The sequence below is a fragment of the Euleptes europaea genome, chromosome 11, assembly GCF_029931775.1.
Source record: "Euleptes europaea isolate rEulEur1 chromosome 11, rEulEur1.hap1, whole genome shotgun sequence".
NCBI lineage: Eukaryota > Metazoa > Chordata > Lepidosauria > Squamata > Sphaerodactylidae > Euleptes > Euleptes europaea.
The window spans coordinates 6737229-6753358 of NC_079322.1; the positions used below are offsets into that span (position 1 = coordinate 6737229).

General features: G+C 51.8%; 1 protein-coding gene across 1 annotated transcript in view; it reads left to right on the top strand.

The window, feature by feature from the left end:
- ANKRD17 (ankyrin repeat domain 17) overlaps positions 1-16130 on the top strand; it is a 117469-nt gene that overhangs the window by 80837 nt on the left and 20502 nt on the right. The window contains exon 29 of the mRNA XM_056857396.1: positions 7222-8840. Coding sequence (XP_056713374.1) covers positions 7222-8840 — 1619 coding nt within the window. The remainder of the gene's footprint in view (positions 1-7221; positions 8841-16130) is intronic.

Consider the following 16130-nt stretch of genomic DNA (forward strand, 5'->3'; position numbering starts at 1 on the left):
CAGGTCCCCCTGGTGGAAGCCCCTGTAACAGACCTCCAGTTCTCAGGTTTAATCTCAGAGGATGGAACTGGCAGCATTAAGGATCCACTGGATAGGAAGATAGATTATGCTACCTAAAAGGCACACGAGGCAGCTGCCTTGTCCATCCAAGCATCGGCCACATCTGCATTTGTAGCTAGAGCCAGCATCATGTGGATCAGGAAGATTATTGAATTACTTCCTCCAGGCAACAAGAGGATTTTGGACGGTTTAAAACATCTTTTAAAGGCCTCTAACTTCATGGCAGACGCTACTCTGGACTCCATGTCCTTCACGGCTAGATCCTTGGCGGCATCCTCTGCAGCACGGAGGGCAGCTTGGATCAGATCCTGGTCGGCTGACTGCGGATCCAAAGCCATACTTCTGGGATTCCCCTTTGAAGGAGGCAAACTATTTGGTCCCAAACTTGACGACATCCTTGTAGAAACCAAGGACAAAAAGAAGGCCCTGCCCAAGTATATCAAAAAGGATGGGAAGCCATCCTTCTCACATTCCTTTCGACCCTTCAGAACAGGGGTGGGGAACGTCAGGCCCGGGGGCCGTATAAGGCCCACAAAATCATTTGGCCTGGCCCTTCATGGGTCCTGGCAGATCTCTAGCTCAGAAGGATGCTGCCCTGCCTGAATCTCTTGGGCCCAGCTGGGGACAGCAGAGCTCAAAAGTGAGTCGCTCTACATGGCAGACACTCGGAGCCGTCTCCGGTCGTACCTCTTGGCAAAATGTTTGCCCAAATATGGCAGGCTAATTTTTAAGTTGATAATTTTGTGTGGCCCGCGAATGATGTTATAAATATCCAAATGGCCCTTGGCAGAAAAAAGGTTCCCCACCCCTGCTTCAGAACATCACACTTCATGGCACGACCTAGATCAGATGGCAGAAGATCTTCCTGGAATTCTGGTCGGGGATCCTTTTTAAAGGGATCTAGGTTTGGGAGAGGGGCGTCATTCAGTGGGCAGGGATCTGACAAATCATCAAGATTCAGAGACAAGCAAGGAAAGCAATGACTCCAATTTAGCCCCAGTGGGGAGGGGGGCTGCATCACTTCACGACAGCATGGACCTCCTCCACAACAGACAACTGGACACGTCAACTGATATGTCAAGGGTACAAAATAGAATTCCACACCTTCCCTCCAAATCGTTACCTGGTTTCTCCAGTCTCTCGCAATCAAGAAAAAGCCCTACGGACTCAAGCGGCAGTTCAACACCTATTGGACATACAAGCCATAGAACAAGTGCCAGACTCAGAAAGATGCACCGGGGTCTACTCCTTCTTTTTCACGGTGCCAAAAAGAAATGGAGACTGGAGAGCCATTTTGGAACTGAAATTCCTCAACCGATTTGTTTACAAGAAACACTTCAGAATGGAAACACTCAGATCCATAATGGAAGCCCTTCGCCCTCAAGCCTTCCTAACCTCTATAGATTTAAAAGAAGTGTACATGCACATCATGATCCATCCATCTCACCGCAAGTACCTTCGATTCACCCATGGCCAATATCATCTGCAGTTCAGGGCACTCCCTTTTGGTCTGACTTCAGCTCTGAGGGTCTTTTCCAAAGTCCTGGTCAACCTCGTGGTGATTTTGAGAGAGCAGGGGATCCACATCTTCCCCTACCTGGACGACTTCTTGGTGAGTGCCCCCTCAGAGTCGCTAGCGAGAAGCCACACACAGACGGTCATTCAAACCCTGATTCATCACGGTTTTGTTGTAAACATGGACAAGAGCCTCACCTCACCTGCCCAGTCGATCCATCATCTGGGTGCAATTATAGACACGACACAGAACAAGATGTTTTTCCCCAAAGACAAAATCAACACCTTACGGACCCTGGCCAAGGCCACCAGATCATCAAAATTGACGGGACTCTCTACCTTAGTCAGACTCCAAGGTCTCATGGTTGCCTGCATAGACCTGGTCCCATGGACTCGACTTCACATGAGAGCTCTTCAATGGTTTTTGAAACCCTTTCAGATTCAAATAATTCAGAAAAAGAATCCACGTCTCATGCTCACGGCTCAGGTCAAGGACAGCCTGCTGTGGTGGCTCCAATCTGTCACAAGGTCTCCCGTACATCAGGGACTTGTCAGTGCAGTTATTCACCGATGCGAGGGGATGGGGGGCAACCCTCCAGCAACACATTGCCCAGGGTCGGTGGAATCAGACAGAGACCCACATGCACATCAACAGGTTGGAATTGAGGGCAATCCACAAAGCCCTCCTCAAATTCCAACCACTACTAGAGGGACAGCATGTTCTGGTGAGAACAGACAACGTCTCTGCAAAGGCTCACCTAAACAGGCAAGGAGGGTCTCGTTCCTCCTCCCTCCACGCGGAGTCTCTACGCATTCTCAACTGGGCCGAAGTTCACCTCGCCTCCATAAAAGCAGAACACATCCAGGGCGTCCAAAACTCGCAAGCAGATTGGCTGAGCAGGCAGCAAGTGGACGAGGGAGAGTGGTCTCTGAACAGGGATGTCTTTCTCCTCGTCCACATGAGATTCGGCAGACCAACAGTGGATCTCTTTGCCACGTCAAAAAATCGACAGCTAAGAAGGTTCTTCTCGAGGTTCAAAGACCACGAGGCAGAAGGGGTAGATGCCCTGGAGACTCCTTGGCCGAAGGAAAAACTTTACACTTTTCCGCCACTTCCGATTCTGCCCAAAGTCCTCAGAAAAATCAGGAAGGAAAGGGCTCGTGTTGTGTTGATCGCCCCGCACTGGCCCAGACGTCCCTGGTTTCCTGCACTGAGAGAACTGTCCACTCAATCACTGTGGGAATTACCAGTGACAGAGGATCTCCTTCACCAACGGCCCATTCTGCATCCGGACCCAGCGTGGTTAAAACTGACCGCTTGGGACTTGAGAGGCAGCGAATGCTGAACTTGGGATACTCCTCAGAAGTGGTATCCACCATGTTGGAGGCCAGAAAGTTATCAATTAAGCGTATATATAATTTTACGTGGAAGGCCTTTGTCCGCTGGTGTTGTAGGAAACATTTGGACCCTCTAAGTATCTCCACACCTGATCTACTGAATTTTTTGCAGGACGGCGTAGACCTACACCTAAAGGCTTCTACGCTACGTAGACAGGTAGCAGCTATCGCCACGGTAATTACCCATCTCGATGGGTATGTCACTTCTCGACACCCGCATATAATCACATTCCTGAAGGGAGTTACTTACCTGTCTCCTCCAGCCCTGCATAGATTTCCGACGTGGCGTCTAAATGTGGTACTGAAAGCACTGACTAAGCCTCCATTTGAGCCATTAAAGGAGGTGCCATTATCTTTTCTGTGCATGAAGGCCGTATTCCTAGTGGCAATTACATCAGCCAGAAGAGTATCAGAATTAAGGGCACTGACATCTAGGGATAGCCTCTGTATATTCCATGCAGACAAAGTTGTTCTTCGACCTGACCCAACTTTTATACCAAAGGTAAATACTAGCTATCACAAACAACAAGAGTTGGTGTTACCTTCCTTCTGCCCAAAACCAAGTCACCCCAAAGAGAAAGACTGGCACACCTTGGATGTGCGAAGAACACATCGGGTTTATTTAAGACGCACAAAAGCATTCAGAAAATCGGAGTCGCTTTTTATTTCTATTTCTCCTCCAAACAAGGGTTGCAAGATGTCAACTACTTCAATAAGCAGATGTATCAAGCAATGTATACAACTGTCTTATCAACATGCCCACGTTCCCTGCCCGCAGGGGATAACTGCACACTCGACGCGTAGTGCGGCCACGTCAGCAGCGTTCGACACGCAAGCTTCAGTGGAGGAGATATGTAAAGCTGCCACTTGGACGAGTCCATCAACCTTTGTACGTCATTACAGGATCGACACTTACGCGTCAGCGGAAGCATCCTTCGGAAGAAGAGTTCTGCAGCAGGTGGCGAATGATGCTTGACCCCACCCAGGAGTGACAGCTATTGAACATCCCGCTCATAAGATGTCCTCTGAGCATCAGAGAAGAGAACGGAGCCTTGGCTTACCTGTGAGGGCTCCTTCTTCTCTGAGTGAAGAGGACATCTTGCCCACCCAGGGCGAAGACGGTCCGCCGGTCAAGCACCAAGATAATCAAATCAATGGAAATACTCGCCTCTGCAGCCATTTTCTATTCCCTGATGTTTCTATCCTAAGTCTTAACATGTTTAATGTTGATACTGATTATGCAATAGTTAAGCAATTTAATATTGGTGTTAGGTTTAACTCCTGGTTCACTTGTTATCCCTTGTGTTGCATACTACACGCTATTAGTTATATGTGTTTTTTCTGTCCTGTTATCTTTACTTGGGAAGTCCTTGAACTGGGAGGGCGTTTCCGGTGCAGGACAGGAAGTTGAAAAAATCATAAGAACCTGCCTATCCCTGAGAATAGGAACGGAAACACCCGCTCATAAGATGTCCTCTTCACTCAGAGAAGAAGGAGCCCTCACAGGTAAGCCAAGGCTCCGTTTTCCTTCCTCCCTCCCTTGCTGATCGACCGCGGGCTGCGCCCCCCTGGCACCTCGTTTGCTTGGGCCAACTGCTGGCTGCCCTCCCGCCTGGGGGGGCGGGGGCGCCCTCCAGGCCTTCTCTGCGTGGCCTCCCCGGGGTTGCCAACCTCCAGGTGGGGGACCTGGTATGGCCCCTAGCCAGATACCTGGTATCTACACCTGGTATGGCCCCCAAATGATGTTATAAATGTGCAAATGGCCCTTGGCAGGAAAAAGGTTCCCCACCCCTGTTCTAATCCATTATAGGAAAGAGAACACACCCTTCTTGCGATCAGATTTGTACTTCCAAAATCTAACTTTAATAACTGCTTTTTAACCCACGCCAACACTACTTTCTCATTCTCCATAGATAATAAAAGAAGAGTTGGTTTTTTATATGCCGACTTTCTGTACCACTTAAGGGAGACTCAAACCGGCTTACGATCACCTTCCCTTCCACTCCCCACAGCAGAAGTGAAGCCTAGCTGTTCCAATCTTTGATCAACTGACCTCTTCCAGTTACTCTGAAAGGAGTCTTCTTGTAGTCTAAGGAGGAGTCTAGAGCTAGAATTAAATAGAATCTTAATCCCGAGTCTGAATGCATCTAGCCAAGCCGCTGCTTCCAATGAAGGAATTGCAAATTCTTGCCAAATAGCTATACCCAATACACACTTAGGCAATCTGGTTATTTTTCTCAAAACATTTAGAGAAATAAGTTACTGTCCTCTGAAATACCTTCTACCCAAACTCCAGTACCATGTAGTATCATTTGGTTAAACCCCCCCCCCCAAAAAAAAAGGTCTTAATGGAGTGAGGAATCAAACCCGGTTCTCCAGATTAGAGTCTGCCGCTCTTAGCCACTACACCACACTGGCCAAAAAGCATACCCAGGAGAGGTCAGTAAGGGCACTTCAGTTTGGCCAACATGCAAAGATTCAGTTCCTGTAATGTAGCAGGCTTCTCCTGGGGAGGAACTGCAAAGTGCCCACCATATAAATCTAGCTTGGTGCTGGGCATTTTCCCTGGGCATAAAGTACTAAGAGTTGCAGGCGCTTACTCACCAGTCAGGTCAAATGAAGTACAGCACTAGACAGGATAGTATGATTATCTGAGAGTAACACAGATGGTGGATCAACCTGCTTTCCCCTGGTGCCATCATAGGGGCACCCCCAACGATAGGCGGGGGGAACTGGGGGGAAAGGGGGCAAAACATACAGGCTCACTGTTTTTACAGCCCTTTATTACCCAGTTTGCGGAGCTACTCTCACCGCAAAACTGCACCAATTTGAAATGATTGGCCTCTCTCCCCTGAATAAGGAATGCCTTCAGCGGTGGCCCACATGGATGTGCCGTGACCTATGACTCCTGGGCCCTACTGGGATGCCAGAGGCACCTCTGAGTCATGTCTCCGGTGGCTGTGGGTCTTGGGGGAGAAGGGCCCTTGCTAACGACAGCTCCCAAGCCCTCCTTTTGGGATTGCCAGAGCAGGAGTGGCGCTCATGGGCGTGTGGTGTAGCAGGCCAGGGTAGACTTGGTTTCTGAGAGCTGCTTAATTTTTTGAAGCGCCTTGGAAGCTACCAGTCACAAAATGGCGTCTCGGCCGTCCAGGTCAAGGCATTCCTGGCCTACCAGGAGACTTTGTAGCAGAAGCCGGAACAGGGCTGTCACACGAACTGCCCGTGACCTGCTGCAACGTGCCTGAAGATGTTCGATAGGGAAGCTCCAGGGTTCGAACGGCACCTTTTCTGCCAGAGTTCAGGAAGTGCTTCAACAAAATTTTACTCCCAAAAGCTTTGGCTTTATGGTTGATTGGGTTTCATGGTTTTAGATGGTTGTTGATTATGGATTTGATTCCTAATGCGTGTTTTATGTGTTACTGTAATTCATAAATGAAGCTACTGAATTGGTAGATGAAGAAGGGTCATTTTCGAGCCAGTGAGTGGAGGAGTCTGTACTGCTGACAGCGGCCTTTCCTTGCAGCACAGGCTGAGGCCTCCCGCAGCCTCCGGTGGACTGGAGGGGGCCTGTCCCTGGAGAGCAGTGTGGGCCCCAGGCCCTGTGCTGGGGGGGTTGCCCCGGGCTTTTGCAGTGGGATTGATTAGTGTCTGCCAGTCACTGTTCCAGAAAGGCTGCAACCACTGCTCTGCAGCCGTGTGCTTGAGCCTTGCTCCTCCACATTCTAGTTGGCCAAGACCCTGCTGGCACCTCTCTGCTGTAGATCTGAAGGAGAGAGGCGGTCCTTTCTCCCTCTGCGGGATGGCGTGGCGTGGATGGGTGGACCATTGTGACCCTAGAATGAGCCTTGTCTCCCCGAGCCCTTCTTTTGAGGATGGCCACAACCTGGGTGAGGCATGCATAAAAACATAAAATGCAAATACTTCTTCATACACAATGACAAATATTGTTCATTTCAGGTTTATCAGCATAGAGAATAGTGTTAAGTTCGCCTGTGAGGGAGAAACTGGTCCTCACGTATTTATACTGAATATTGTGCTTTCGTAAGTTTTCTCTGTAGGCCAACCTGCAGATTCGACTTCCGCCAAGAACCTGCAAGGGTGGTTATGGGCTGGCGGGCTGGCGAGCTGGCTGAGTGAGTGAAGAAAAGCTGGAGCTACTCCCAAGTTAGGAGCTGGCGCTTCTTAGCAGTGCATAGAGGTCTATGGATACAAGAATGGGAAAGTCACCACTTTTTTTCTTTATTATAGGGGAGGCACAGAATCGACAAGGCAGGCAACACTGCTGATAAATGCTCTGATTAAGGATCCAGACAAGGAAATTGATGAGCTGATTCCAAGGAACCGTTTGAAAAGCTCCACCGCCCATGCCAAAACAGGGGCATTGTCACCGGCCGCCACTACAGCTGCGTCCAGTTCTGCAACCGGGAGCAAGGGAGCCACTTTGTCGCCATCTCAGATATCCACAACACTACCAGTGCCTGCTGGGGCCTCAGCATCTACTCACAAAACTGGCAAAAGCCAAGTGAATAACATGCGGCTGGGATTTCCGGTTTCCCTCCCAACAGCCTACCCTCCCCCCACTCCCCAGTTTGCACATGCTTTGCTTGCTGCTCAGACTTTCCAGCAGATCCGTCCACCAAGGTTACCCATGACCCACTTTGGAGGGACTTTCCCTCCGGCACAGTCCACCTGGGGACCTTTCCCTGTGAGACCTCTGAGCCCAGCAAGAGCTTCTAACTCACCTCAGCCTCACACGGTGCCTCGCCAGAACAATCAGAGCCTGGGTGGTTCTCAGGTGAACTTAGCAGGGCCTTTGACCTCCAGTCCAGCAACTACCACAACTGCAGCTGTGTCTGCTGGTCCTGGCTCTTCTCCAGAGGGCAGTCCCAGATCACCATTGGTCCAAAGACAGTTGTTGGTCACCATGGTTAAGGCAGCCACCACTACCACAGTCACAACCACAGCAAGCAGCAACAGCACAATACCCGCACACGCTGCTGCGAAAGAACATCACCCCGTGTCCTCCACGCCTTCCTCTTCACCACCGGTCCAGACAGCAAAGGTTTCTAGTGATGGTCCTCCAGAGTGTGCGACAGATTCTCCAAGTAAAGAGGTGCCTTCCTCTGGCCAGGAAACGGGCAGCCCACCAGCGATGGAAGTTCTGCGACCAACCAGCCACAGGCAGCCAAGCGGTGGCTCTGCCCAAGTTCCCTCCGGGCCTACTCAGCTGCATTCTGTGGGGTCTCTTTCCCAAGAAGCAAGGCCGCCCTCCCAGCTGCCTCAGGATCCTCCAGTGGCCAGGCCTCCAAATTTAGTCACAGTGAGTTCTTCTCCTACCCCAGTTGTTCCTGCTAACACTTCAACGAACTCTCCCCTGCCTCATGGGTCAGTGGGACCAGCGCAGCAACCTCCTCCGCCTAAAATGGAAGGCCCTGCTGTCGGGCCGCCTTCCCATGGAGAGAAGCCTGCCCACAAGAATGCAGCTGCTGGGCAGAATCCTTCCGTCACTGTCCTCAATATCAGCCACATCAAAAGGCCCCACAGTGTTCCTTCTTCAGCACAACTTCCTTCCACCTCAGGTACACAGAATGCTTCTCAGAACACCGCCCCCCTACCTCCCAGGCCCCCGGCCCCCAACTTCAGTGCTGCTTTACCATTTGGGCCCTTCAGCACACTCTTTGAGAACAGCGCTGCCTCCGCTCAAGCCTTCTGGGGCGGATCGGTCATTTCGCCTCAGGCGGCACCAGAGTCCGTCGTCTCCGGAAAGTCTTCATTTCTGCCAAACTCAGATTTGCTACATCAGTTAGACACTTCCAAAGCCCCAGGCTTTAGGCCTCCACCGCAAAGACAAGCTCCAAATCTCTCAGGTGAATATTTGCCATCTCTTTCCAAGTTTCACAGCATTGCATTACTAACATTTTACCATACAAAATTTATTGTATTTAAACTGTTTAGATACCTGTCTTTCTCCTGGGCTTCCCTGGACTCAAGGCAGGTAACACCAGTGTAAAACCAGTATAAAACAATTTGAAACCAACTTAAAACATGAAAAACAAACTAAAAGCTTTCTCTCATAGCTCTATCCAAGATGCTAAGCCCAACAAGAGCCTCAATTTCAAGGCCCCACCAGCATTTCATGAAACTGAAGTATTTGCTGTCAGAAAACAGGCTTCAGGGGAAGAATGAGGCCTCCTTGCTGACCTGTGCATTCTGAAGAGCAATTCCCCTCAAGGGAAAGATGCCTATTCTGAACACGCCAGTAAAAATGTGAGATATCCTGATCCAGTCTAACCATAGAGCACTTAGACCAGGGGTCCCCAACATTGGTACCTGTGGTGGCCACGATGCCTGCCAAGTGTTTTTAGAAAGTGGGCAGGGCCAGAGGGGGCTTTTGCCAGTTGGCCATTGGAGATTGGCTGCATTTTTTAAAAACAAAACAAAACATCAGTTTGGCAGCTCCTGCCACCATAGCACCAGGATCTTCACTGTGGGACTGGAAGTAAGCTGCAGCAGCTATTTGTTGTGGCTCCGCCTCCTGTGGCAACCATTTTGGGCGTGCCCACCATGATGTGCTAGAATTCCAAAGGTTCAAAAAGGCTTGCCCGGGGGCAATAACTATTGCCAGCATTAATTATTGGTAAAGCAATTCACTCTTACATTTTCAGGTATGAGTTCCAGAGTACCAGTTGCAATATCTACTATTGTATAACAGTTCTTGGGATGCAGTGAATAAGTACTTTTAGCATTTGATTACATCTCATCAAAAGTTGTGTTAAATCCTAGGTGGAGCGCTTGCACATTTTAAGATTTCCCTAGTTATCTATTTTAATTCCCTCCTTTGTATAGCTTCCATCATTATGTCAGGAAATTAATTCTTCTGTTTTGAAGAAAATTCAGCTTCCACTTCCAGTGTTAAAAAGTACTTTGGAACTGCCTTATGGTGTTGTATATGGAGCAAAGCAATAGTTCCTTGTTGGAAGAGAAATTGTGTATCTTTTTCTTCTACTGTGCTGTGCAATACAAATCTCTTTCTCTGTGCAGTGCTGGGTTGGGGGAGTCTGACATCAGCACTTTCTCTTGGGCACGGGGTTTCAGGTTTTGCAGTAGCAAAGGAAGGAATGAAGCCTTGAAAGGTAGCACTTTTGGGTGGCAGCTGCATGAAAGTGCACAACCTCTTCCTCTAGCAAATTTGTCTATAGTTGCACATCTGATGGGCGCTAACAGCCGTATTGCAAAACCTGGAACAAAACAAAATCCATATCATATCTTTTATTGGACATTTAATTTCAGGTGAGAAGGGGGGGGGGTGGATTTGTCAGTAGGTTGGGAACCACCTGGGAAAAGACTGTTTGCACAAGGTACTGATGACCCATTTTGACTTCAGCTTGATATACCTTCCTGTGAACCATTGTCATTTCATCTCTTTCAAATAAAGGCTGCCCAGAGATTCCATCTGATCTCAGCCTGCCAAGAGAACCCTGTTTCTTGTCTGGGCTTGGGCGGCACCTGGACCCTTGCTGGGCTCCGCTTTCTCAAGCAGGGCACCCCTCCAGTGTCTGTTTCTTCTTCTTGGCAATCACCTTGGCACCTGCAGCAGCTGCACCAGGCCCTGGGAGCCTGCTGGCATCTGACACCAAAGGCTGGGCGTGAGGGGATTTTACGATCTGGACCTGGAAAACATGCTTTTTTCCTACTTCATTTTAAAAAAAATTATTGTAAAAGTTGCTTGACGAGGAGTCCTGATGAGCGTGGGATCTTGCCCAGTGTTTTCTGGGATTTGGGCTGGCCTTGTTAAAAGGTATTATATGGATTTTGTCCTTTTGTAGAACCAGCAAAATGGCATTGTAGGGACATTTGGAACAAGTTCTTGTAGGCTATCTGGGCTGTGTGACCGTGGTCTTGGTATTTTCTTTCCTGACATGCTGGCGAAACGTCAGGAAAGAAAATACCAAGACCACGGTCACACAGCCCGGATAGTCTACAAGAACCGATGAAAGCCTTCGACAATATTTGGAACAAGAATTATACAAATGAACAGAGCTGCCCAAGCACAGAATCGGGCCCCTGTCGCATCTTTGGCCAGGAGACTGAAGAGGGGGAAACAGGTGCATAAGCCTGTCAGAATTGTTTTTTACTTTCACCCATCAGGTTAGAGCCAGCGTGTCGTAGTGGTTAAGAGCGGTGGTTTGGAGTGGTGGACTCTGATCTGGAGAACAGGGTTCGATTCCCCACTCTTCCACATGAGCAGTGGACGCTAATCTGGAGAACTGGGTTTGATTCCCCACTTCTACACAGGAAGCCAACAGGGTGACCTTGGGCTAGTCATGCTCTCTCAGCCCCACCTACCTCACAGGGTGTCTGTTGTGGGGAGGGGAAGGGAAGGCAATTGTAAGCTGGTTTGATTCTTCCTGCAGTGGTAGAGAAAGTCGGCATATAAAAACCAGCTCTTCTTCTTCTTCTACATTTGCTGCATTTTCATACTGCTTATCAACCAAATTGTGAAATGGTTTACCAACCAAAAAGGCATATAAACATTTACAGCACAATCCTCAGGGGGGATGGACGAATGGGTTTAGGGAGCCAACTGGCCCTTGCCCTGCTGCGGGGGGCCCCAACACCGCTGTGACACTTTGGGCGCTGATGCAGCTCCATAGCGGCTGCACACCAGCACGACTCCAGCATGGGGCTCCATGCCGACCTTGTGGGCGGATGGAGGGTTTGGCTGGTGCCAGTCCACTCCCTAACGCGTTTCTGCATGGGAACACCCCCTTCCAGAGTTGCACCAACAAAAAAAGACGCAGGCCGTAGGCAGCCATTGATTGGAAAAAACAAGTGCTCCCTCCCCACTGCCTCGACCACACCTGTGAGGCCTCAAGCAGCTCAGGATGCTGACTAAGGGTGCAACCATTCAGCTCCCTTCCCTGTGAAGGCCTCCCCAGCACCCAGTCACACCTCCCCCCAGCCCTTCAAGGACCCCAGGCAGGATACCCCACAACTCATGAGGTCAGGCGCAAGACACGGCTCCCTGCCTTGCAGACTTAGAGCAGGCGCTAAGGCACTTGGCCCTACTGGGCGAGCACTTTGCACAAACGCCCAAGAGGGAGGAGAGCAAAGTCCACACTCTCTGGCTGACCCCTCTCAGCTCTGAACCCAAACAAGTAACTCATATCTTCAGCCAGGACCCAAAGGGGCGGCCACACACTGACAGGTAAGCAGGGGGCTGTTCTCCGGACCCCCTTCCTCCTTTCCCTTCCTCTGTGTCCAGGAGCTGACCCAGCAATGCCGTCTCCCACACCTGAGCCTGGCAGCCAGCAGGGCTGCAGGAGCCCGCGACACCCCCCCCACACACACACACCATCACCCCGAGGGTGTGTGTGTGTTGGTGCATGGGGACAGCTGGAACAGCTGCCGGAGGAGGGGGCCCAACCTTTTGGCTCTTTGCTGGACTGGCAGCTCATGCAGTTGCTGGGCTTCTCAGATGGGCACTGGGGGGTGGGCAGAGCCCCTCCCCTATGCTGAGTGGTTAATCACACAATCCTTGAACTCACTCCCTTTTAGGAGTAGACGCCCAGGGGAGCGGGTGCCAAGGTGGACCCTTCATTTGCTGTTGGTTTGGACATGAGTGCCAGACAGGTGAGGGTGTTTGGGGTGGAGGGAGCCTTTGCCGAGGAGGCAGCAGTTGCGGCAGAGGTCTGTCCCAAGGGCCGCAGAGTTTACTCTTTGGCAACCCCTGAGGGACCTGCCAGTGCTCACCAAGGAGCTCTTAGCCCCTTGTTGCGGATGCATGTGTCTGTGTTTTGTCATTCCGCAGGTGGAGATCCAACAGGGAGAGCTCTGGCCCCAACCACTGAACCCCTGGCTGCAGAACAAGCCTGCCTTCAGAAGGCATCGATCGTATGCCTGCTGCCCCTCTTGGTCCTCCACCCTATTTGGAAGCCACCTCTGGAGATTTATACTCATTTTCCTTGAGGTTACGGGGAGGTGGATTATGGGTCATCTCTTGTGCCCCAGAAGCCCCCCAATAAATGTCTCAATTGGTCACAACTGTGTCTTTGTATGTGTGTGTCTGGGTGAGGAGACTGACTTGCATCGCGGGTGCTGCAGTCTGCCGATGGAGCAGACTGTCCCCATCCTGCTAGTAACTGTCATCCCCTTTGAACAGACCCAGGGTCCGATGCTTTTGGCCCCAGAACTGGGAGCCCCCAGCCAATACCACACACCGTGTACGGAGAGCCTGCAGCATGTGGAGAGTACTCTTGGCAAAAACAGCTGGCTTTTTTGGGCCAGGGCTGCATGGCAGAGGGTCAGATCGGCTCAGAACTAGGTTTTGCTGACAGTTCAGAATTATTGGGAGGACTCTTGGAATGGGCTCGATGGGTTCATGGAACATGGTTGGACCCTGTTGGTTCTGTTCTGCTTGTGGGGGTGAAGCGGGTGGCATTGTCTCCTAGAAACGTCTCTCTGCCAGCATTTGCATTGGACAGCTGTGTGAGGGTCTCTGTCTTTGTGTCTCTGCTTTCCATCACCTGCGGTGTTATCAGTGAACTCGTAAAAGCAGTTCACACCTTCTGGTCTCAGGCGCCAGGCCTGATGGCCCATGTATCTTCCCCCCCGCTGTTCTTCCTGCCAGTACTCCCTCAGGCCGGTGCGGCCTTGGAAGTGTGATAGCCGCACCAGACTTCCTGAGATCCGTCTGATGTTTTGTATTATGCCAAGCTTGTAACTTCCCATAACAATAAGTGTGAACCCCAGTGCCCCAGTGCCCTGGAGTCAATATATTCTGTAAACCCGTATAGCCCCTCACTTGCAACTTTCTACCTGTGCCTGTCTCATCTCCTGAAGGCTTCAATAAATCTATTGTTTCTGTATCAACGTCTGAGCAACTGATTTGGAGAAGCAAACTCAGAGAGGGGGATCTCTCACATTAAGTTGCAAGTCCTTGCCTCTCGGACTGCAGCTGTACCGCTTTGGACAGAATGTCAGCCGACGAGGACACCACCCCTAACCCCGATGCCCCCAAGGAACCGGACGAGCCGGAGAAGCCGGACCCGAAGGAGGAGGGAGCCAAGCCAAAGAAACCGAAGGGTCGCGCCCCCGACCAAGATCGGGACGAACGTCCCCGGGGGCTTACTTATTGGCTGGACTCTCCCAAGGGCTGGTCGCTCTCGCGGACTGCGGCGAAGGATCGCCGGTTGGCCTTCCCCAGCACGGGACTCGAAGGGGACCCGGCCCGCAAAGAGGCCCTCATGGAGGAAGAACGAAAGCAGTGGCAGGAAGACCGCCGGGCTATGCAGGAGCAGATGGAGACCATGCAACGCGTAATGGGTGAGATGGCCACGACCCTAGATGCGCTGAAGTTGCAACCTCCAGCCGGTGCTCCCCCAGACGGGGCGCCGGTAGTTCCGCCCGCAACCCCTGCCCCCCCGGCCCGTCGGGACCTGAAAGTCACGTATGACGGGTCGGGAGACCAGTTGACCTTTTTTATGGTCCAAGTAGACATTTTTATGCGGGAACAAGGCCGAACCTTCGTTTCTGAGGAGTCCCGGGTGCAGTACGTGGCTTCCTTACTGCAAGGGGAGGCGGCTGCCTGGATGGTGTTGCAGTATGAACTCCGCTCGCCGGTGCTGCGAACCCTGGACGAGTTCATGGTAGCACTCCGAAACCGTTTTGAGGACCCGACTCTGGGTGAGCGGGCTAAAGCCTCCCTGATGCAACTGCGCCAAGGGACTAAGTCGGTGGCGCAGTATGCAAGTGAGTTCCAGTCACTGGCTAGCCGAATTCTGGACTGGAGTGAAGCTACCTTGGTACAATGTTTCAGGGAGGGTCTCAACCCAGACCTCCAACATTGGGCCTTCATGCAAGGGAACCCCCCGGATGTGGAAGGTTGGGTTCGCCATGCTGCTGACATCGAGAATCGCAAACAACTCCTGAACTTGTCCAAGCAACGGCTTGGGCGAGACCCCAGGCCCCGAGGTGACCGTGGCCGGGAACTCCGGCAAGGGGGTGGCGGGGGTCTCTCGGCCGCGGAACGCCGCAAGCGGTTCGAGGCCGGCGTCTGCCTGATCTGCGGGGGAAAGGGTCACTTTGCATCGCAATGCCCCTCTCGCTCAGGCCGTCCGACCCCCCCCCGCCAAACCCAGGCCGAGCCGACGAAACCGGCCGCCGACAGCCAGCCTCGCCGCAGAAGTGGACCACTGAGCCGGCGCTCCGGCGCACCCTCCGCTCTCCACGCGCGCCCCCAGGATGGGGCATCCGACTCTACGGTCCCATCGGGGTCCCGGATTACAAATACCGTCTTTGATTCGGACGGCTCCCCGGAAGCCACCACCCCGTCCCCCTCTTCCAGCGAGGAGGAAGAGTGGGAACAGCCGGCAAAAAACGCCGTCGGTCTGCTGTAGAGGGGGCTCCGCAGCAGACCGTCCCTATCGTTGTGCAAGGAGCTCCACCGATGGTAAGCGCCCAAGAGGACAATGTATTTGTGCGTGTTCATCTGTCCCTACCCAAAGGGGGTCCCCCGTTAGAGGTCCCCGCGTTGGTCGACTCGGGGTGTGCCCGCACCATGATAAATGAGGAAACTGCCAAGAAGTTGGGTGTCCGGCGCAAGCGGCTTCCGGGACCCCTCCGTTTTTCCCAAATGGACGGGAGTGACTTTAAACGGGGCCCTGTGACCCACAGAACTGCAGCCGTGATTATGTCCGTGGGGGAACATTGGGAACGGTTGTATTTCACCATCGCCCCTATTGTAACCCCTGTGGTGTTAGGGATGAACTGGTTAAGGGGACACAATCCCTCCATTGATTGGGTTAAACGGGTGCTTTCCTTCCCCGAAAACCCCTGTGGGTTGCATGACAAGGAACGGGTACTCAGAACTCCAGCCGCCGCACTGGTAGGGTCCCCCGCCCCAGTCTCTCCTCAATTACCCTCTGAGTACTCGCAGTTTACTGATGTTTTCGATGTTAGAGAGTGCGACGAACTGCCTCCCCACAGAGAAACGGACTGTGCCATCGAGATTGTAGGGGAAGGCAAACTGTCTAAGGGAAAGGTTTACCCCATGAGCCCTAGTGAAAAGACTGTATTGCGAGACTATCTGGATGTCAATCTGGCGAGGGGTTTCATACGCCCCTCCAAGGCTCCTTATTCAGCCCCAGCTTTCTTTG